General features: G+C 45.6%; 2 protein-coding genes across 6 annotated transcripts in view; one reads left to right on the plus strand and one right to left on the minus strand.

Annotated features, from left to right (window-relative positions):
* The window catches only part of LOC139761367 (glucose dehydrogenase [FAD, quinone]-like), a 46,170-nt gene that overhangs the window by 8,590 nt on the left and 13,502 nt on the right, over window positions 1-24,078 (minus strand). The window contains exons 1-3 of one of the 4 annotated variants that reach the window (XM_071685469.1): window positions 3,491-3,799; window positions 1,653-1,976; window positions 910-1,133 (exon numbers count right to left, since the gene is read on the minus strand). In XM_071685469.1, coding sequence (XP_071541570.1) covers window positions 910-1,133; window positions 1,653-1,778 — 350 coding nt within the window. In that variant the 5' untranslated portion in view covers window positions 1,779-1,976; window positions 3,491-3,799. Of the gene's footprint in view, window positions 1-909; window positions 1,134-1,652; window positions 2,047-3,490; window positions 3,800-24,078 lie in introns of those variants that run through there. The other 3 variants (XM_071685470.1, XM_071685472.1, XM_071685471.1) reach the window with 3 other exon arrangements.
* The window catches only part of LOC139761368 (transketolase), a 61,486-nt gene continuing 38,426 nt past the window's right edge, over window positions 1,019-24,078 (plus strand). Inside the window, exons 1-2 of one of the 2 annotated variants that reach the window (XM_071685475.1) lie at window positions 1,019-1,156; window positions 3,705-3,989. Coding sequence is in view for 1 of the 2 variants with exons in the window: in XM_071685473.1 (XP_071541574.1) it covers window positions 7,748-7,851 (104 nt within the window). In the remaining variant the exon portion in view is untranslated. Of the gene's footprint in view, window positions 1,157-3,704; window positions 3,990-7,672; window positions 7,852-24,078 lie in introns of those variants that run through there. The other variant, XM_071685473.1, reaches the window with a different exon arrangement.

Consider the following 24,078-nt stretch of genomic DNA (forward strand, 5'->3'; position numbering starts at 1 on the left):
GTTTATTTTGTTTAGTTTTCTTTACTGTTTCGGGTGTATTGTTATTTTTGTTTACATTTTCTAAAAGGAGAACAAGTGTTATGTGGGAATTGTGTTGCAGGCGAGAGAACCAGTCTGGTCCAATTGTCAGAATGTAACATGTTACAGACTCGTAACCTCACACTTGTAACACCACAGACTCATAACCTCACACTTGTAACACCACAGACTCATAACCTCACACTTGTAACACCACAGACTCATAACCTCACACTTGTAACACCACAGACTCATAACCTCACACTTGTAACACCACAGACTCATGACCTCACACTTGTAACACCACAGACTCATAACTTCACACTTATAACACCACAGACTCATAACCTCACACTTGTAACACCACAGACTCGTAACCTCACACTTGTAACACCACAGACTCATAACTTCACACTTATAACACCACAGACTCATAACCTCACACTTGTAACACCACAGACTCATAACTTCACACTTGTAACACCACAGACTCATAACCTCACTTGTAACACCACAGACTCGTAACCTCACACTTGTAACACCACAGACTCGTAACCTCACACTTGTAACACCACAGACTCATAACCTCACACTTGTAACACCACAGACTCATAACTTCACACTTATAACACCACAGACTCATAACCTCACACTTGTAACACCACCTGACACTGAGAATATGTTTGTGTTACATACAAAGGCAAGAACAATGCAAATATATGCTTGTTGATACAGAATTAGTAACGTAGTTAACATAATTACTATAATTACCATCACTTCTATGTTTACCTCATAAAGTGGGTAACCCAGATCTCTCTTTCTTCCCCAGCAGAGAGGGAGGGGGAGGAGGAAGGCCTGCAGGAGGCCCACAGGAACGAGGGAGGAACTGACCTGTTGTCAACCATGGCCAGGCAGGTGGTGGCAGAAGGCTCGGCCCTATACTGCCAGTCCAGGGCCGTTAGCTGGAGGTTGGCTGACAACCCCGGCACCTCTGACAACACGGTTTCCTGACCTCCAGCCTCCAGGAGGAGGACCTCCACCTCCGGGTCTTCGCTCAGGCGCGAGGCCACGACGCTCCCGGCCGACCCTGCCCCCACCACTACGAAGTCGTACTCCTGCAGGAGGGAGGGACGTGAAGGTAGGTCGTCAGGTGTTAAGCAAACGAGATAATGTCCTTTAAACCCAGTCTAGATTGTTTAGGACGCAAACGAGGTAGTTTGTCAAAGGCCAGATAGTCAGATTTGCATGTATATCTATTTTAGATTAAGTTACATTTACCTAATGTATACATTTGTCTATCTATCTATGGATATAAATACACATAGTCTCTGACCTGTTAGTTTAGACGAGTTACCCATAACAGAAAATTTCGTATTCAGAGAAAACGTATTTTGAATACGTTTTTACGGGGATAACTTAAGTAATTGAGGCACATCTTCCTAACATGAAATTACACACTTAAGAAGCTAAGCTATCAGTTTCCTGCGTTACAGCCGGTAACCAGGTCTTCCTAAGGTCACCCAGGGTCATCTTTGAGGGACTGAAAGCTTAACTGGACTTTGGAAATTCAAGGTTTGAGAGGCTGACCCAAATGGCTTTACCTGCAGAGGAGGTCGTGTGCCAGTAAGACTCACCTGCTGGAGGGTGGTGGTGTTGATGGGATGAAACTCGTGTTCCCTGTAGGTGGTGGTAGGGAGGTAGCTGAACACCCAGGCCATGGCTGGGACGAGCCACACGATGGCCCCGCCCCTCGGCTCCATCCAGACCACGACGGTGTCCCCCTTCTTCCTACTGATGGTGTTGTGACTTACCCGCAGAAGGTGTTCTTGTGTGTGCCCCTGCCTGCCTGCCTCTCTCCCCCTCTCCTGACGACGTTTCTCTCCTGATGTAGGTGTTCCTGGGCCTCACTCACCTGACGCAGACGTTCCCACCCCAATACACTGACAGTTCCTCTGTCCCTGTCGAATGTACAGTGAGGTGGGAGTAAAAGTCAGTTTGGACAGGGCGTTGGATAGTGGACAGGCAGTCCTGTAGGAAGTCATTAGAATATATTTTGTAAGGTACGATGGAGGTGAAGCGAGAGTAGAGAGATGTGGGTTAAATATGGCCTGACTTCTTTTTTTTAATGTAGTCTCGCCTCAAATGACCATAAATCACCGTTTTCTTTGAATACTTAAATATGTACGAGATAGCTTAGTGTACCCTGCCTGGCCAGGCAGCTTCCCCAGGGCCTCTACGTTACGTTAACTGACATTTGAACCTAACCTTGAATTACCATTTCCACCCCATATACACTTTACCAGGTATAGTCTTCACTCTTACGCCTGTTGAAATGGAGGTTCCTGTTTTACCCTCTTGTGTGTACATTAAGGATCTAAACCTACATTCAGCCAGTCCTTAGACACCTCACCTTAGGCCTTACAAACGTGGAAGACTTTAAATAGACCAATCTACAATACTGTCACCCATATTCCTTAGAAACTTCGCTGTATTATGCAGTCGTATGGGGGGTTTAGCCACACTTCATCTCACTCAAGATATTCAGTACCTCCTCTCGTCACCCCACCATTCGGTAGGAACCTTCAGTTCTTCTCCCACACACACACACACACACACACACACACACACACACACTTTACTCGCTCGTTAACCAGGAACCATCACCACCACTGACACCCACTTGAACTAAAGTCACGATAGACACTGTCGTCCCACTGACAACGTCCACAGTAACACCCACTTAACTCCCAGCGCCACTTACCCACGTACACTGGAGGATGGGCCTCTTTTTCTACACCATTTTAAGCTACGTTTCCCCAATTACGACACAATTTTAAGCTATGTTCTTCAGTTACGACACAATTTTAAGCTGTGTTTCCCCACTTACGACACAATTTTAAGCTGTGTTTCCCCCATAACGACAGTTTCAAGCTGTGTTTCCCCCATTACGACAATTTTAAGCTATGTTTCCCCAATTAAGACACAATTTTCAGCTACTACTCCATTTTAAGCTATGTTTTCTCAATGACTACTCCATTTAAAGCTATGTTTTCTCAATGACTAGTCCATTTTCAGCACAGAGCGGAACAACGTCTTCTCCATTTTCGTGGACACCGGGGTTCCCTGCCCGCGCCCCCTTCCCTCCCCTATGACCGCCAGCTGTTCCCTTGATGGTTGCGTCATCCATTCCAGCACTCGGGAACCCGAGTACATTCTCTCATCTCCTCCCCTCCTTGCCAAAAAAATTAACATTCCCTCTCCATTTCATCTACTTCCCTTACCAGTGGATCAAGCGCTTAACAACACCTCTGCATCTCGTTTTCTAGTTTCTCGCGTCCCAGACAGAGGTTAGAGAGGGAGTTTTGAGCTGGGTGCGAGACGCCATGTTTGTTTACGTTCGTTCCAAATGCGGGCGTATCCCGTTCTCTGCAAATGGCTTCGGATTAGAATCTTTCTAGTGTAATATTCTTACCTGTGACGCTGATTGGAGAAGTCTGGTGATTCACAGCCGTTGCTCAGAAGGGAAAGACTCACAAAACAGACACACGTACACACCTCTTTGTACTGGCTGCTCTCGTAAAATTCCCCTTCGTCTAAAACTTCACGCACAATGGTTGTTTAGAAATTGAATTAGATTCCCATATTTCATCACATTCTAATGACTGTTTCTCGATTTTCTGTTGCAGGTCTGTTGATTGGCTGGATGACAACGGCGCCCGGCTGACCTGACCTGGCTTGACCTGACCTAACCACGGTGGTGAGGTGAACTGTGGTATGACCTTGCGTTTTCTTGTGGCCAGGGGAGTGGGAGGACCCGGGTTTAGGGTGATTCGAAGCCGGAGTCGTGAAGGTTCGAAGCCGAACGAAGCCAGAGCCGTGAAGTTTTGAAGGGGAACGAAGCCGAAGTCGTGAAGGTTCGAAGCCGAACGAACACGATGAGTCGAAGTTGCTCCGAGGCCATGACTGAGTCGGTCAGTTTCAGGTGTTTTAACTTCTTAATTTTAATTTCTTGATTTTTAATTTTTTGATTTTAATTTAATTTCTAAATTTAAATGTTTTTTTTTATTTTTAATTCGTCTTATGGTACACACCTATTATAGCATCAGCTAGAAGAAACGTGACATAGAAAGGTCATAAACACAGTTTCAGGAGTTCGTTTTCAGACAAGGAAACACGTCAGGCAAACTGTGTGCTATAGGGGGGTCATTATTAATTGGATATATATATATATATATATATATATATATATATATATATATATATATATATATATATATATATATATATATATATATATAAATTCAGGCCAGGAGATAATGTGTCTCATGAGACAGTTCACAACCCGGAATTATCTTACACTTCCGTCTTGCACCAACACAATGTAATTATCAACTTTGTCCCAAAGTACGATTATATTTTTTTATATGTATTTTTTTTTTACAAAGTGATTTTTAAAACTTCCGATCAAATGGATGGTTACTGGTTGCAATTATCTTGCACTGGAGGAAAGAGTAATTGCATTTATCAGTGGATAATCAGGCGAGTTTCCAAGGGTAAGGGTAAATTATTATAATTGTCTCGTGTTTGTTTATCTTTCCCTCTTCCTGTGTCAACAAATGAATGGGGGGGGAGGGGGGGATTTTAATGTTTTCATAATAATAATGGTAATTTATTTGCATTTATTCATTGTATTTAATCGCCGTCTCCCGCGTCAGCGAGGTAGCGCAAGGAAACAGACGACAGAATGCCCCAACCCACCCACATACACATGTATATACATACACGTCCACACACAGCACATATACATACCTATACATCTCAACGTATACATACATATATATACACAGACATATACATACATATATACAAGTGTACATATTCATAATAATAATAATAATAATAATAATAATAATAATTCATCTATGTAAACTCGACTGCCCAGCAACACATTGGAGTGCGCACGGCCGCTGCGCACCTGGATGTCGAGTGGTGATATTTACAACCGTCATCTGCAGCCAGCGTTTGACCAATTGCCTTATATGAATATACCGATGATCCAGCCTGGCGTAGTGATATACCATATATAACCCTCAGTTATCATATATAACCCTCAGTTATAGCCTTGAGGGATATTATAACTGGGCTGTGTATATAGAGTACTTTCAAATACACGCTATATATATATATATATATATATATATATATATATATATATATATATATATATATATATATATATTATATGGTAGTGGCGAGAGCGACGCGTTCGTATTATAATGACTTAAGCTGAAGTGGTCACGCTTATCTTGTATCTCAAGCTGGTGGTTCATGTGGGCCACTGCTTGATCAAGCTTACACAGTCGTTAATTAATTTTCAGATATCGTTTTACGCGACGATATATATATATATATATATATATATATATATATATATATATATATATATATATATGTATATATATATATATTGGAAAGGACCACAATTTTGCGCGTAATGAAGATATTCATATGAGTTCACGGGGAAATGAAACACGATAAGTTGCCAAGTGCACTTTCGTGTCATAATCACATCATCATCATCAGGGGAGACACAAGAGAGAAATATAACAGTCAGTTGATATACATCGAAGAGACGAAGCTAGGACGCCACTTGTTTACTTAATGGCGTCTTAGCTTCGTCTCTTCGATGTATATCAACTGACTGTTATATTTCTCTCTTGTGTCTCCCCTGATGATGTGATTATTACACTAAAGTGCACTTGGGAACTTATCGTGTTTCATGTGAAGCGTCTGGGGTAAACCATGGAAAGTTGTGTGGGGCCTGGATGTGGAAAGGGAGCTGTGGTTTCGGTGCATTATTACATGGCAGCTAGAGACTGAGTGTGAACGAATGGGGCCTTTGTTGTCTTTTCCTAGCGCTACCTCGCACACATGAGAAGGGAGGGGGTTGTTATTCCATGTGTGGCGAGGTGGCGATGGGAATGAATAAAGGCAGACTGTATGAATTATGTACATGTGTATATATGTATATGTCTGTGTGTATATATATGTATACGTTGAGATATATAGGTATGTATATTTGCGTGTGTGGACGTGTATGTATATACATGTGTATGGGGGTGGGTTGGGCCATTCTGTTCGTCTGTTTCCTTGCGCTACCTTGCTGACGCGGGAGACAGCGACAAAGTATAATAAACAAATGAATATATATATATATATATATATATATATATATATATATATATATATATATATATATATATATATATGTTATTATTGCTTGTGCACGACTGTACGACCCTAGAACTGTTCTCTATGTGATATGTATAACACGTCTGTTCTGACCCGTTATGTGTGCTTTTGAACACGATACACAACGTTCACATATGTTCATTCGATCTTGTTTTGTCTTTGATATACAAAAATATGAAGCCAATTAGGTGGAAATTCATTTCAAGTGAACTTATAGATTCTTTTTGATATATATATATATATATATATATATATATATATATATATATATATATATATATATATATATATATATATATATATTAAGGAAAGATTATTTAAAGCTTAAACTATGATAATTGCTTTTCGCAACATATTTTTTTTCATTGAGCCATACGTGTTCGTTATAAGGTTACGTAATCCACTGGTATTCAAAAATTTTACCGGGCGTTTTCTTTTAGCTTAAACCTGTCTGGAGTTTGTAACGTTCTTTATCCCCACTGGGGATCGCTCAGATTTTTTCCCCCCCTCTGTTCACATTCTCGTAACTATAGGAGAAAGAACACGTCATCCATTTACCCACTCGGGTCACAAAAAGCTAATGGAACGTCGCCTTACCTGCTGATAGGGTTGTCAACGTCTCCCACTGGCCCAGTGACCTTGACTTGCATTGGTAACGCTGCTGCCCCGGGCGGGCATGCGCGCGCGCGCCGTGTGTGTGTGTGTGTGTGTGTGTGTAATTGAGTTAGTAACATGTGTGTTTTTTGTGTGTTGTTTGGTCTACGGTATTATTATACATATATGTATCTATTTTGCATATGTCCACAGGTATTCTTGTAGGCGAATGCACGACTTTGTTGTGTTTGTTTAATGCGCTTATAGAAATATTTTAATATATATATATATATATATATATATATATATATATATATATATATATATATATATACGAATAAAACAAGGGAATAAGTGTGTGTGAGAGAGAGAGAGAGAGAGAGAGAGAGAGAGAGAGAGAGAGAGAGAGAGAGAGAGAGAGAGAGAGAGAGAATGGTACCCCGGGCGACCTTACAAGGAAGCAATGCTAATTTCATCGTGTGTCCTGGACTGTATTCGTCACTGCGGGACACAAATGGTCAAAAGAATAATGGCCAAGAGGATAGAAGATACCCATAACGCTTGGAGGGATAGACGGAGAGGCGATAGATAATTTCCAATAGACACTGCAATGGCGATGAGAGAGATGAGAGATAGACATTACATCAGCGTACAGAAAAGGGATATTATACATTAGAGAGAGACTATGATGCCCGTGTCATGGGTAGACTTGGAATAGAAGACGAGGATAAGTTAAGAGGGAAGGCGGGGGGGAAAGGCGTCGGCGGGAAAGGTTGTCGTACGGGGCCGGGGTTGGCGGGCTGCCGGGATGACCCCAGTGTAGCGGCAGCGTCAGGCGGAGCAACACACACCTTCTCTCTCTCTCTCTCTCACCCTCGGCTTCATGGCGTACCACAAGCCTGACAAGTCCAACCTCCAGGAACTGAGGGACATCGCCAACAAGCTGCGCCTCCACTCCATCCGCTCCACGTCCGCCAGCAACTCGGGGTGAGTGCCACACGCTGACAAGGGGGGAGGGTAATTAGGGTGATTAATTAAGGGCGGGGAGAAGAAGGAGAAGAACAAGTAGTCAACATCGTCTGCATGCATGGCGCGGCGCGAGGCGGGGGACGAGGGCGTGGGGGAGATCCAGGCACCGCCGCGCCGGTTTGGGGGTCTGGGGCGGGGATGGGGCCTTGGGGGTTCGGGGGTAGGGAGGTGTCATGGCGACGATCCAACGTTGCCACGTGGTCGGGTCGGCCACTCATGTTTTACGCCCTGGTCCTCGTTATTTCATTAATGACCGACGCCTCGTTACCACAGGGTTTGAGAGGACGAGTGGATGATGAGTTAGATTAATTGCCAGTTGGTGATTTGAGGGTAGTTTGTCGAGTAGTTCTTGAGGACGTGGCACTTCGAGGGCCCATGTTCCTGTATGTAAGTTGAATGGTCACAAGTCGTCCACGTTCTTCAAGTTGTTATTAAAGTTGAACGACTTTAGGTGATTAAGGGCGAATATGGAACTTGCCCCTCATGTGTGTGTGTGAAGGGCCGAACGTAAATTGGCTCATGACGCAACGCGCTGACGTAAAGCCTTCCCTACAAGATAGATATACGGGACGTTGGCCATTAATTGAACGACGTACGTTGACCATTACATGAACGACGTACGTTGGCCATTAAATGAACGACGTACGTTGACCATTACATGAACGACGTACGTTGGCCATTAATTGAACGACGTACGTTGACCATTACATGAACGACGTACGTTGGCCATTAAATGAACGACGTACGTTGACCATTACATGAACGACGTACGTTGGCCATTAAATGAACGACGTACGTTGGCCATTAAATGAACGACGTACGTTGGCCATTAAATGAACGACGTACGTTGACCATTACATGAACGACGTACGTTGGCCATTAAATGAACGACGTACGTTGACCATTACATGAACGACGTACGTTGGCCATTAAATGAACGACGTACGTTGGCCATTACATGAACGACGTACGTTGACCATTACATGAACGACGTACGTTGGCCATTAAATGAACGACGTACGTTGGCCATTACATGAACGACGTACGTTGACCATTACATGAACGACGTACGTTGGCCATTAAATGAACGACGTACGTTGGCCATTAAATGTACGACGTACGTTGACCATTACATGAACGACGTACGTTGGCCATTAGATGAACGACGTACATTGGCCATTAAATGAACGACGTACGTTGACCATTACATGAACGACGTACGTTGGCCATTAAATGAACGACGTACGTTGGCCATTAAATGAACGACGTACGTTGGCCATTAAATGAACGACGTACGTTGGCCATTAGATTAACGACGTACGTTGGCCATTAGATTAACGACGTACGTTGGCCATTACATGAACGACGTATTTGACTATATTGGGTGTACAACGGTGGTCGGTTTGAGCCGTTATTGTACGGTGGGCGTGACGAACGGGCATTAATATGTCGTATGCGCCATGTTACGATCGTATCTCGAGGTGATTTAAGTCGATAGATGGGCCTGGTGTCGTAAGTTTTCGTATCATGTATGTGTGACGGATGTGACGGTCGTATCATGTATGTAACGGTCGTATCATGTATGTGTGACGGTCGTATCATGTGTGTGACGGTCTATATCATGTGTGTGACGGTCGTATCATGTATGTGTGACGGTCTGTATCATGTATGTGTGACGGTCTGTATCATGTATGTGTGACGGTCTGTATCATGTATGTGTGACGGTCGTATCATGTATGTGTGACGGTCTGTATCATGTATGTGTGACGGTCGTATCATGTATGTGTGACGGTCTGTATCATGTATGTGTGACGGTCTGTATCATGTCGTATGTGTGACGGTCTGTATCATGTATGTGTGACGGTCGTATCATGTATGTGTGACGGTCTATCATCTATATTTGACGGTCGTATCATGTATGTGTGACGGCCTGTATCATGTATGTGTGACGGTCGTATCATGTCGTATGTGTGACGGTCTGTATCATGTATGTATGACGGTCGTATCATGTATGTGTGACGGTCTGTATCATGTATGTGTGACGGTCGTATCATGTATGTGACGGTCGTATCATGTATGTGTGACGGTCTGTATCATTGTGTGACGGTCTGTATCATGTCGTATGTGTGACGGTCTGTATCATGTCGTATGTGTGACGGTCAGTATCATGTACGTGTGACGGTCTGTATCATGTACGTGTGACGGTCTGTATCATGTACGTGTGACGGATGCATTGTGACGGAGGCACGGTGATGGAGTGACGGCTTACGGGAAAAGCCATTGATATATCTAGTGCGATTTTCGTGACGTATGTGTGTCGTATGTGCTGGGGGAGGGGAGGGGGGAACCCCCAGCCATGTTGCGAGCACAATGTTTGCGCGCGGGAAAATGCAGCCCCCCCCCCAGGATGGTGGGGGGATGGGGGATAAAGGAGGAGGAGGAGGTGGGGGGGTTGGTGGGGTTGGGGTTGGGGGGGTTAGGGGATGTGTGTGACCTTGTCGGGTTTGGCCAGCAGGTGTTACTGGGGTGGGGGAGGAGGAGGAGAGGCTGGGGTGGAACGGTAGTAGGGGGTTGGGGGAGGTGGGGATGGGGTTGGGTAGAAGACGTTGGTGGTGGGGCGGGGTTGGGGATGGGGAGGATGGGTCTCGGAGATGGTGCGGAGAAGGGGAGGGAGGGGGGGGGAGGTATTGGGGTTGGGGAGGCGTTGCTGCTGAGGGGGAGGGAGGGGCGGTACGAAGGGTTGGGGGTTGTGGGGCGAGGTCGTGCTGGGAGGGGGAGAGACGATACAGGGGTTTGGGGTTTGAATTTTGCGTGGGAAGGGAAGGGTATCGGTTAGGGGGTTGGTGTGGATTAGGGTAGGGGAAGTATCTGGGGGAGGGGGTTGGTGTGGATTAGGGTAGGGGAAGTATCTGGGGGAGGGGGTTGGTGTGGATTAGGGTAGGGGTAGGGCAGGGGGTTGGTGTGGATTAGGGTAGGGGAGGTATCTGGGGGAGGGGGTTGGTGTGGATTAGGGTAGGGGTGGTATCTGGGGGAGGGGGTTGGTGTGGTTTAGGGTAGGGGAGGTATCTGGGGGAGGGGGTTGGTGTGGATTAGGGTAGGGGTGGTATCTGGGGGAGGGGGTTGGTGTGGTTTAGGGTAGGGGTGGTATCTGGGGGAGGGGGTTGGTGTGGATTAGGGTAGGGGAGGTATCTGGGGGAGGGGGTTGGTGTGGATTAGGGTAGGGGAGGTATCTGGGGGAGGGGGTTGGTGTGGATTAGGGTAGGGGTAGGGCAGGGGGTTGGTGTGGATTAGGGTAGGGGAGGTATCTGGGGGAGGGGGTTGGTGTGGTTTAGGGTAGGGGTGGTATCTGGGGGAGGGAGTTGGTGTGGATTAGGGTAGGGGAAGTATCTGGGGGAGGGGGTTGGTGTGGATTAGGGTAGGGGTAGGGCAGGGGGTTGGTGTGGATTAGGGTAGGGGAGGTATCTGGGGGAGGGGGTTGGTGTGGATTAGGGTAGGGGTGGTATCTGGGGGAGGGGGTTGGTGTGGATTAGGGTAGGGGAGGTATCTGGGGGAGGGGGTTGGTGTGGATTAGGGTAGGGGAAGTATCTGGGGGAGGGGGTTGGTGTGGATTAGGGTAGGGGTGGTATCTGGGGTGGGGTTTGGGGCATGGTATGGGGAAGGAGAAGTACGGTAATGGGGATGGAGGAGGGAAGGAAGGGGGGAATGGGGTTACACTAGGGGATGTTGCTGGGGATAGACGGGGTGGCGAGGTGGTGGTGGGGATGGGTGGGGGAGAGGAGGGGTTGTTGGTGGTGGAGCGTCTCATTGTTCGTATTGGGGGAGAGAGAAGGAGGAGGAGGGGGGATTGAGGAGGGGGAGAGGGGGGGTTGAGGAGGGGGAGAGAGGGGGGGATTGAGGAGGGGGAGAGAGAAGGAGGAGGGGGGATTGAGGAGGGGGTTGAGGAGGGGGAGAGGGGGATTGAGGAGGGGGAGAGGGGGGGTTGAGGAGGGGGAGAGAGGAGGAGGGGGGGTTGAGGAGGGGGGAGGTGTGTGTCTGGTTCACCTCGTATGATGCGTAACGTGTCTGCTGGCTCCCCCTCCCCCTCCCCCTCCACACACACACACACACACACACACACACACACACACGCCCCCACCACCCATACACACACACACACACACACACACACACACACACACACGCCCCCACCACCCATACACACACACACACACACACACACACACACACACACACACGTACACATGTACGTACGGACGTAGTGGAATGCACACGACTCAGGTTGTATTTTATCCTATGTCTTTTTTATGTCAATCGTCGTAGATCTCTTTTTTATTTTTCTTGTCTTTTCTCACCCGGCAATGGACCCGGATCATGTTGGCTCGGTTCAAATAACTTATATAAAGTTAGATAAAAGTCGAATATATTTCGTGTTTTGAGTAAATTTGTCATTTGATATCTTATAAAGTTAGATAAAAGTCGAATATATTTCGTGTTTTGAGTAAATTTGTCATTTAATATCTCATATAAAGTTAGATAAAAGTCGAATATATTTGGTGTTTTGAGTAAATTTGTCATTTAAATATCTCATATAAAGTTAGATAAAAGTCGAATATATTTCGTGTTTTGAGTAAATTTGTCATTTAATATCTCATATAAAGTTAGATAAAAGTCGAATATATTTCGGGTTTTGAGTAAATTTGTCATTTAACATTCTGGTTGTCTCGTGTCTTCCCGCCAAGATTTGAAAAACTCGATTCAATTTCTATGCATCGTTTCGTTCGTTTTTTCTCCCCCGTATGTAATGGCTGGTGTGTTTATTTGTGTTTGTAGATCCCTAAGGCTGTTGGGTCCAGTGTTTTAGCGTCCATATCATGACCCATTCCCTGGCATTTTTGAGTTTAAAGTCATTTGTTACCTAGGCTGGCTGGCCCGGCCGGATGACGTCATGGCCGCTCTTCCGGACATGGCGCCGGCTCAGGTGTTTGAAGCTGTTCTATTGTCATTATTTGGCACTGCAACCTGAGGCAAGATCTATATAGAGATATACATATTAATATACTTGTATATATACTAGTAGATATATTACATATATATGTAAATGCGGAAGAATGAGCAGAAAAGGAACTTTTTAAAAGTATGAAGCAAATCATCGAAGGTAAAATAATGTTGGAACGCCCTGGTTGGGATTCGACCCCCACACCTCCTCCCTCACCTCCTCGCCCCTCCCCAAGTGCCAGGGGGCGCACAGGATTAACCATTCATGGGTAGACGTCTTCAGGTCGACTGGAATATATAATATAGCTGGCATCTCAAGGTCGAAAAGGGGTGGTGGAGACTGGGCGAACGATTCGACCAGGTTAAGGGCGCGGTGGAAGGGGAGGGGGGTTGAGAAGGGGGGGAGGGGGGGTTGCCAGCGTTGCTTGAAGTCTGTTGGATGTTGCGAGACGGAAGGGGAGGGGGGGAGAGGGTGGGTGTGGGTGGAAGATAGGGGGGGTTATTGGAGGGGGGTTGGTGTGGGGTGGGTGGCGAAAGAGAAGGGTTGGGGGGGAGGAAGAGGAGGAGGGAGGGGGTGGGTATGTTGGGGCAGAGGGTAGGAGGAGGAGGAGGGGGGGTTGGGTGTGTTGGGGCAGAGGGTAGGGGGGTGTAGGAGGAGGAGGGGGTGGGTATGTTGGGGCAGAGGGTAGGGGGTGGGTGTGTTGGGGCAAGGGGTTGAGGGTGGGTGTGTTGGGGCAGGGGGTTGAGGGTGGGTGTGTTGGGGCAGGGGGTTGAGGGTGGGTGTGTTGGGGCAGGGGGTTGAGGGTGGGTGTGTTGGGGCAGGGGGTAGGGGGTGGGTGTGTTGGGGCAGAGGGTAGGGGGTGGGTGTGTTGGGGCAGGGGGTTGAGGGTGGGTGTGTTGGGGCAGAGGGTAGGGGGTGGGTGTGTTGGGGCAGAGGGTAGGGGGTGGGTGTGTTGGGGCAGGGGGTTGAGGGTGGGTGTGTTGGGGCAGAGGGTAGGGGGTGGGTGTGTTGGGGCAGGGGGTTGAGGGTGGGTGTGTTGGGGCAGGGGGTTGAGGGTGGGTGTGTTGGGGCAGAGGGTAGGGGTGGGTGTGTTGGGGCAGGGGAGTTGGTGGAAGACGCGACCAGTCTTGGATGCAGGGTTTGTGGGGGTCGTCTTGGGTACGCCCCGCGCCCCGTGGTCACCTGGGGCGGACGATAGATGTCGGGGGAGGAGGAGGGGGAAACATCAGGGGACGAAGGAGGAATACATCGTACCAGTGGCAGCGGGGTCACACACACACACACACACACACACACACACACACACACACACACACATCCTCCCCCGGAGCTTATCTATCTCCTTATCTATATCTATATCTATCTCCTTATTTATCTCTATCTCCTTATCTCTGTGTCAAAGGGAGACGAATCACCTTCACTCATGCCTTGAATGTGAGTCACTTTCACTTTCCCTCCCTCACTTTCCCTCCCTCACTTTCCCTCCCTCACTTTCCCCACTCACTTTCCCTCCCTCACTTTCCCCACTCACTTTCCCTCCCTCACTTTCCCCCCTCACTTTCCCTCCCCACTTTCCCCCCCTCAATTTCCCCCCTCACTTTCCCTCCCCCCCTTTTAAAACTAACTAACCCCCTCCTCCCCACCACCTCCCCTCCCTCCCCAACTGTAAATACTACGTAAATCATCGTAAATAAATGGATAAACAATTTACCAATACCGTAAATAATAATTAAGGGCTGGATGAAGGGCGTGTGTTGACTACTGGTTTCTCTTGGTCCGGGTTATATATATATATATATATATATATATATATATATATACTATTATTATATATGTTCCCCTTTAGAGAAGCAACCCATATTTTTTTGGGGTAATTTTTAGGAAATTACTTAAATTTTAAGCTAATGTTTTTAAAGTCAGATTTCAGTCTAACGAAGATTAAAAATAATCATATCGGTATATTACGGACGCTGTGGTATGATGATCCGCTAATTTGCATAGAAATATAGAAAGTTATTGGTCGTGGGAGCAAGTAATTCGTCCTGCCTGGCTCACTCGGTGTTTATTGTGGAGTTGAAACGGAAGGCCGCCATCTTGGCGTGACGTCACTCTCGGGAAACCCCCCCAGCTTCTAAAAAGCACATTGGATATAATTTCTGTATATTTCTTTTTTCCCTCAGCTTACAGGGATTATCTTATATATATATATATATATATATATATATATATATATATATATATATATATATGATTACCGTTTCCCGCGTTAGCGAGGTAGCGCCTGGAAACACGAAGACCCATCCACTGATACACACATATACGTACACCTGTGTATATATATATATATATATATATATATATATATATATATATAGTGTATATGTGTGTTAAACATTTATATAAAGATACAATGCAGCTACCGGTACATGTGGACCACCATATGGCAACACAGTTGATGAAAACTGGTTTGAAACTTTCTGATCACACGAAACTTACTGAACAGTTTCTTCAAAGGGACCTTGTGAGATACGGAATTATCCACAAAATAAATAGAAATGAGACATATGATAACGCTATTATTTACTTACCGCGTTAACGACATTTTAACAGCTGTCTGCAGTTTCCCAAAGACCACGGTCCAAGGATTTCCAATCTAGCCTTGTAATGCATGGCTGCCAGCCATTTTTCAGATGATACTCCTTAAATTCTCATACCCCTGACCTGCCAGCAATATATATATATATATATATATATATATATATATATATATATATATATATATATATATATATATATATATTTCATATTCGCCATTTCCCGCGTTAGCGAGGTAGCGTTAAGAACAGAGGACTGAGGCTTTGAGGGAATATCCTCACTTGGCCTCCTTCTCTGTTCCTTGGGAAATTTTAAAACGAGAGGGGAGGATTTCCCGCCCCAGCTTCTCATATATATATATATATATATATATATATATATATATATATATATATATATATATATATATATATATATATATATTGCTTTGTCGTTTCTATGTCAAGCAGGTGGAGCCCGGTCACACCTATCATATACATAGAGGTAATTTGTATCCATATTTCCGTCCTGTAACTATATGAAGTTTGACATTTCCATGCCTATTTCTCTCGATATATAATTGCCTCACTAATTACCTGTTTGCAGTAAACATAGACCCCCATTTCCCCCCCTTCCCTATTTATTTAGACCCCCATTTCCCCCTACCCCCTCCCTTTTTATTTAGACCCCCATTTCCCCCCTACCCCCTTCCCTATTTATTCTAACCCCCATTTCCCCCTACCCCCTTCCCTATTTATTCTAACCCCCATTTTCCCCCTACCCCCTTCCCTATTTATTCTAACCCCCATTTCCCCCTACCCCCTTCCCTATTTATTCTAACCCCCATTTTCCCCCTACCCCCCTCCCTATTTATTCTAACCCCCATTTCCCCCTACCCCCTTCCCTATTTATTCTAACCCCCCATTTCCCCCTACCCCCTTCCCTATTTATTCTAACCCCAATTCCCCCTACCCCTTCCCTATTTATTTAGACCCCCATTTTCCCCCTACCCCCTTCCCTATTTATTCTAACCCCATTTCCCCCCTACCCCCTCCCTATTTATTTAGACCCCCATTTCCCCTACCCCTTCCCTATTTAGTTAGACCCCCATTTCCCTACCCCCTTCCCTAGTTAATCTATGTTTATTATCGCCCAATTTACATATATCTATCAAGCCATTGTAAAATGGGAAGTTTGTTTGTTTATTTGTTTGTTTGTGCGTGGTTGTCATGTCGGGGGTTTATGGCGGTACGTGGCAACGAGGCCTTTATGACCGCGCTCGTTTGTGGGTCGTTTGTGGGTCGTACCACAACGTAATGGGTTAGTAGGAGGCACTGCAACCATGCTTAGGTAACCAACTACCCCATTAATGGTCTAGTTAGATGATTTCATAGGCCATTAACACACTTCTAAGGGAAAGGCCATTAATGGGAATTTCTTAAGAATTATTTATTTATTTATTTATTTATTATTATTATATTAATTATTTAAGTAATGACTGTTACAGTGGTATTCGTAATGGTGAAGGAGGGGGGGGGGTGGCTCTGCCCTTAACCACTGGAGCATAATTAGCCTTTGATCCAATTAGGTCAAAGGTCAGGCTAGTATACATGCCCAAGGGTCGTACTATCGTGTTCAAGGGTCGTATCGTCGTGTTCTAGGGTACAATCGTGCTCAAAGGTCTTATAGTCGTGCTCAAGGGTCGTACAGTCGTGCTCAAGGGTCGTATACAGTCGTGCTCAAGGGTCGTATACAGTCGTGCTCAAGGGTCGTATACAGTCGTGCTCAAGGGTTGTATACAGTCGTGCTCAAGGGTCGTATACAGTCGTGCTCAAGGGTCATATACCGTCGTGCTCAAGGGTCGTATATACCGTCGTGCTCAAGGGTCGTATACCGTCGTGCTCAAGGGTCTCATATACCGTCGTGCTCAAGGGTAGTATACCGTCGTGCTCAAGGGTCGTATACCGTCGTGCTCAAGGGTCTCATATACCGTCGTGCTCAAGGGTCGTATATACCGTCGTGCTCAAGGGTCTCATATACCGTCGTGCTCAAGGGTCGTATACAGTCGTGCTCAAGGGTCATATACCGTCGTGCTCAAGGGTCGTATATACCGTCGTGCTCAAGGGTCGTATACCGTCGTGCTCAAGGGTCTCATATACCGTCGTGCTCAAGGGTAGTATACCGTCGTGCTCAAGGGTCGTATACCGTCGTGCTCAAGGGTCTCATATACCGTCGTGCTCAAGGGTCGTATATACCGTCGTGCTCAAGGGTCGTATATACCGTCGTGCTCAAGGGTCGTACGGTCGTGCTCAAGGGTCGTACAGTCGTGCTCAAGGGTCGTATACAGTCGTGCTCAAGGGTCGTATACAGTCGTGCTCAAGGGTCGTATACAGTCGTGCTCAAGGGTCATATACCGTCGTGCTCAAGGGTCGTATATAGTCGTGTTCAAGGGTCGTACGGTCGTGCTCAAAGGTCGTATACCGTCGTGCTCAAGGGTCTCATATACCGTCGTGCTCAAGGGTTCGTATACCGTCGTGCTCAAGGGTCGTATACCGTCGTGCTCAAGGGTCGTACAGTTGTGTCCAAGGGTCGTATACCGTCGTGCTCAAGGGTCGTATTCAGTCGTGCTCAAGGGTCGTATACAGTCGTGCTCAAGGGTCATATTCAGTCGTGCTCAATGGTCGTAAGTCGTGCTCAAGGGTCATATACCGTCGTGCTCAAGGGTCGTATATAGTCGTGTTCAAGGGTCGTACGGTCGTGCTCAAAGGTCGTATACATTCGTGCTCAAGGGTCGTATACAGTCGTGCTCAAGGGTCGTATACCGTCGTGTTCAAGGGTCGTACGGTCGTGCTCAAAGGTCGTATACCGTCGTGCTCAAGGGTCTCATATACCGTCGTGCTCAAGGGTCGTATACAATCGTGCTCAAGGGTCGTACACCGTCGTGCTCAAGGGTCGTATACAGTCGTGCTCAAGGGTCGTATACAGTCGTGCTCAAGGGTCGTATACAGTCGTGCTCAATGGTCGTAAGTCGTGCTCAAGGGTCGTATACAGTCGTGCTCAAGGGTCGTACAGTCGTGCTCAAGCGCTATATATAGAATTTGATAGCGATTTCTCTACATAAACCATGATGAAGAGGTACATTTTGTAACATGCATTACGTCTTAACTATCGCAGTTACGACCCTACCGATAGTCGTACGGCCTTGAAATGCTTATCGTCTATAGTATCTAGAGAGATAAACTACACCCAATCGTAGGTCTGACCTAAATTTAAGATAAGCGTGGGATAAGGCAGCCGCCATCTTACTTTCCAGAACATTCCACTCTATTTCGTAATATTTTTTTTTTCCCTTTTGCTTGAGCGGCCGCCGGCGAGGGTGGTGTCGTCGTGTAGCCGTGACGTCACCGGTTACATCACAAGGTGGAGGAGCGCCGGATCGATCGATCGGACCCAGACAGACACACACACACGGGGGTCGAGGCAAGACCCGCGAAAACAGCTGCGAAATAAGGGGGGTGTCAGTCCGCCCGCCCGCCGCCATTGTGCAACTCCACCCCGGCGGCGAACCGAACTTAAAAACCTATGTATCTCAAGTTCGGTCAATGCCCTTTTTAGAATGCGAAAACCCAACAGATTTCAAATGCTACTTATTCGTATCTCAAGTTCGGTCAATGTCCTCTTTAGAATGCGAAAACCCGGCAGATTTCAAATGCTACTTATTCCTATATTAAGTTCGGTCAGTGCCCACTTTAGAATGCGAATACCCAACAGATTTCAAATGTTACTTAATCCTATATCAAGTTCGGTCAGTGCCCTCTTTAGAATGCGAATACCCAACAGATTTCAAATGCTACTTATTCCTATATCAAGTTCGGTCAATGCCCTCTTTAGAATGCGAATACCCAACAGATTTCAAATGCTACTTATTACTATATCAAGTTCGGTCAATGCCCTCTTTAGAATGTAAATACCCAACAGATTTCAAATGCTACTTATTCCTATATCAAGTTCGGTCAATGCCCCCTTTAGAATGCGAATACCCGGCAAATTCCAAATGGTAAAAACTTATTTCCACGTCTCTTAATTACATTTTTTTTTAATGTAATTGGTTAGTATCTTTATTTCTACTGTCTCGCCTGCAAGATGGTGGGGAATGTTGGAGAGATGGAGGGATTAGGGGTGGGGACAGTGTTGGCGAAAGTTGAAAAAAATCGAAGCTTTAAAGTTGGCTTGGTCTTAAGATCAGCTGTGTTAGGCTGGTGTATAGCATTCCCTGCTGTGTTAGGCTGGTGTATAGCATTCCCTGCTGTGTTAAGCTGGTGTATAGTATTCCCTGCTGTGTTAGGTTGGTGTATAGCATTCCCTGGTGTGTTAGGCTGGTGTATAGCATTCCCCGCTGTGTTAGGCTGGTGTATAGCATTCCCTGCTGTGTTAGGCTGGGTATAGCATTCCCCGCTGTGTTAGGCTGGTGTATAGTATTCCCTGCTGTGTTAGGTTGGTGTATAGCATTCCCTGGTGTGTTAGGCTGGTGTATAGCATTCCCCGCTGTGTTAGGCTGGTGTATAGCATTCCCCGCTGTGTTAGGCTGGTGTATAGCATTCCCCGCTGTGTTAGGCTGGTGTATAGTATTCCCTGCTGTGTTAGGTTGGTGTATAGCATTCCCTGGTGTGTTAGGCTGGTGTATAGCATTCCCTGTTGTGTTAGGCTGGTGTATAGCATTCCCCGCTGTGTTAGGTTGGTGTATAGCATTCCCTGCTGTGTTAGGCTGGTGTATAGCATTCCCTGCTGTGTTAGGCTGGTGTATAGCATTCCCCGCTGTGTTAGGCTGGTGTATAGCATTCCCCGCTGTGTTAGGCTGGTGTATAGCATTCCCTGCTGTGTTAGGCTGGTGTATAGCATTCCCCGCTGTGTTAGGTTGGTGTATAGCATTCCCTGGTGTGTTAGGCTGGTGTATAGCATTCCCCGCTGTGTTAGGCTGGTGTATAGCATTCCCTGCTGTGTTAGGCTGGTGTATAGCATTCCCCGCTGTGTTAGGCTGGTGTATAGCATTCCCTGCTGTGTTAGGCTGGTGTATAGCATTCCCCGCTGTGTTAGGCTGGTGTATAGCATTCCCTGCTGTGTTAGGTTGGTGTATAGCATTCCCTGCTGTGTTAGGTTGGTGTATAGCATTCCCGCTGTGTTAGGCTGGTGTATAGCATTCCCTGCTGTGTTAGCCTGGTGTATAGCATTCCCTGCTGTGTTAGGCTGGTGTATAGCATTCTCTGCTGTGTTAGGCCGCTGTCTAGCATTCTCTGCTGTGTTAGGTTGGTATATAGCATTCCCTGCTATGTTAGGCTTGTGTATAGCATTCCTTGCTGTGTTAGGCTGGTGTATAGCATTCCCCGCTGTGTTAGGCTGGTGTATAGCATTCCCCGCTGTGTTAGGCTGGTGTATAGCATTCCCTGCTGTGTTAGGCTGGTGTATAGCATTCCCTGCTGTGTTAGCCTGGTGTATAGCATTCCCTGCTGTGTTAGGCTGGTGTATAGCATTCTCTGCTGTGTTAGGCCGCTGTCTAGCATTCTCTGCTGTGTTAGGTTGGTATATAGCATTCCCTGCTATGTTAGGCTTGTGTATAGCATTCCTTGCTGTGTGAGGTCGGAGTATGGCATTTCCTTTTGGGCTTGGCTGCTGGACAGGATTCCTGCCGTGTTAGGCAACTGTATTGCCTTTCTGCTGTGTTAATCTTATTCGTTTTTTTTTTTTGTTTTAGCTATGCTGCTATGCATAGCAGGCCTGCCAGTCTGGCGTGGCTCTGTTATTTCCCCATATCTGGAGTGTCCACGTCACACTTCCTGTGTTGCTATACACCCGTCTCTCATGAAGGCCATGTTAACGAAATTCATTTTCATGTCATGTTCTCATTGATTAATATCTCATATTAGGTAAATCCCCCTCCTGAGGATTAGGTAAATCCCCTTCCTGAGGATTAGGTAAATCCCCTTCCTGAGGATTAGGTAAATCCCCTTCCTGAGGATTAGGTAAATCCCCCTCCTGAGGATTAGGTAAATCCCCTTCCTGAGGATTAGGTAAATCCCCTTCCTGAGGATTAGGTAAATCCCCTTCCTGAGGTTTAGGTAAATCCCCCTCCTGAGGATTAGGTAAATCCCCTTCCTGAGGATTAGGTAAATCCCCTTCCTGAGGATTAGGTAAATCCCCTTCCTGAGGATTAGGTAAATCCCCTTCCTGAGGTTTAGGTAAAGCCCCCTCCTGAGGATTAGGTAAATCTCCCTCCTGAGGATTAGGTAAATCCCCTTCCTGAGGTTTAGGTAAATCCCCTTCCTGAGGATTAGGTAAATCTCCTTCCTGAGGATTAGGTAAATCCCCTTCCTGAGGATTAGGTAAATCCCCTTCCTGAGGATTAGGTAAATCCCCTTCCTGAGGATTAGGTAAATCCCGCTAGATGATGATGGGACGACCCATGTTTGTGATACAAGGTCGTCATACCTAAGGGTCGTACCTGTTATTGTTCAGTGGTCGTACCGTCGTGCTCAAGGGTCGTACCTTCGTGCTCAAGGGTCGTACCGTCGTGCTCAAGGGTCGTACCGTCGTGCTCAAGGGTCGTACCGTCGTACTCAAGGGTCGTACCGTCGTGCTCAAGGGTCGTACCGTCGTGCTCAAGGGTCGTACCGTCGTACTCAAGGGTCGTACTCAAGGGCCGTACCGTCTGACCTTTTTAAGGGTCGCACTGACGTGCTTTTAAGGGATCTTACCGTCTGACCTTTTTAAAAGTCGCACTGACGTGCTTTTAAGGGATCGTACCGTCTTACCTTTTTAAGGATAGTTCTGACGTGCATTAAAGGGTCTCACCTTTATTTAAGGACCGAACCGTCTTACCTTTTTTAAAAGGATTGCACCGTCTTACCTTTTTTAAGGGTCGTACCGTCTTACCTTATTTTAAAGGATTGCACCGTCTTACCTTTTTTAAGGGTCGTACCGTCATACCTTATTTTAAAGGATTGCACCGTCTTACCTTTTTTAAGGATCGTACCGTCTTACCTTATTTTAAAGGATTGCACCGTCTTACCTTTTTTAAGGGTCGTACCGTCATACCTTATTTTAAAGGATTGCACCGTCTTACCTTTTTTAAGGGTCGTACCGTCTTACCTTTTTTAAGAGTCGTACCGTCTTACCTTATTTTAAAGGATTGCACCGTCTTACCAATTTTTAAGTTTTTAAAGGTCGTACCGTCGTACCATTTTTAAAGGATTGCACCGTCTTCATATGAAAGGCCAGGAAGTTACATCATGACTATGTACCTGGTGTTTATATAGCGATGATGTACACCCCACTGGGACCCAGGGAATCCCAGACAATGTCCCGGCTGAAGTCCCACAACACTACACGTCCTTGAAGTTGTTTTTGTTTTTGTTTTGCGTCACTTAGGTCCCGTGTTAGGTTAGGTTTTCCCACGCGTGGCAGAATGGTTTGGGAAATAGGCATCAGAATTATGTGATATTGTGGAAATAAGATTTTTAAAGTGCGGTATTTTGGAAATAAGATTTTAAAATTGTGTGATATTGTGGAAATAAGATTTTTAAAGTGCGATATTTTGGAAATAAGATTTTAAAATTATGTGATATTGTGGAAATAAGATTTTAAAATTATGCGATATTGTGGAAATAAGATTTTAGAATTATGTGATGTTGTGGAAATAAGATTTTAGAATTATGCGTTATTGTGGAAATTAGAATTATGCGATATTGTGGAAATAAGATTTTATTTTAAGATGTGATGTTTAAAAATTCTTTATCTCAAAATTTTAAAAATCATTTATTTTAAGTTTTTATATTTATTTTACATATTTCTTTTCTCAATAGTTTAGATATAATTGATTTTTTAGTCGTACTATTATTTAAAAATTTGAAAAATAATTTATTATAGTTTTTATTTATATGTCTGATCACAGTGGTTTGTATATAATTGATCACGTCTTAAAAAGAAAGGTAGGTTTTCGATTGCTGAATTTTGGATATTGAATCCTAGCCTAACCTGTGTGTTCAATCCTAGCCTAGATGTGTGTTCAATCCTAGCCTAACCTGTGTTCAATCCTAGCCTAACCTGTGTTCAATCCTAGCCTAACCTGTGTGTTCAATCCTAGCCTAGAGTGTGTTCAATCCTAGCCCTAACCTGTGTGCTCAATCCTAGCTTAGATGTGTGTTCAATCCTAGCCTAACCTGTGTGTTCAATCCTAGCCTAGAGTGTGTTCAATCCTAGCCCTAACCTGTGTTCAATCCTAGCCTAACCTGTGTGTTCAATCCTAGCCTAACCTGTGTGTTCAATCCTAGCCTAGATGTGTGTTCAATCCTAGCCTAACCTGTGTGTTCAATCCTAGCCTAGAGTGTGTTCAATCCTAGCCCTAACCTGTGTTCAATCCTAGCCTAACCTGTGTGTTCAATCCTAGCCTAACCTGTGTGTTCAATCCTAGCCTAGATGTGTGTTCAATCCTAGCCTAACCTGTGTGTTCAATCCTAGCCTAGAGTGTGTTCAATCCTAGCCCTAACCTGTGTTCAATCCTAGCCTAACCTGTGTGTTCAATCCTAGCCTAACCTGTGTGTTCAATCCTAGCCTAGATGTGT

Source organism: Panulirus ornatus, chromosome 40 (genome assembly GCF_036320965.1).
Source record: "Panulirus ornatus isolate Po-2019 chromosome 40, ASM3632096v1, whole genome shotgun sequence".
NCBI lineage: Eukaryota > Metazoa > Arthropoda > Malacostraca > Decapoda > Palinuridae > Panulirus > Panulirus ornatus.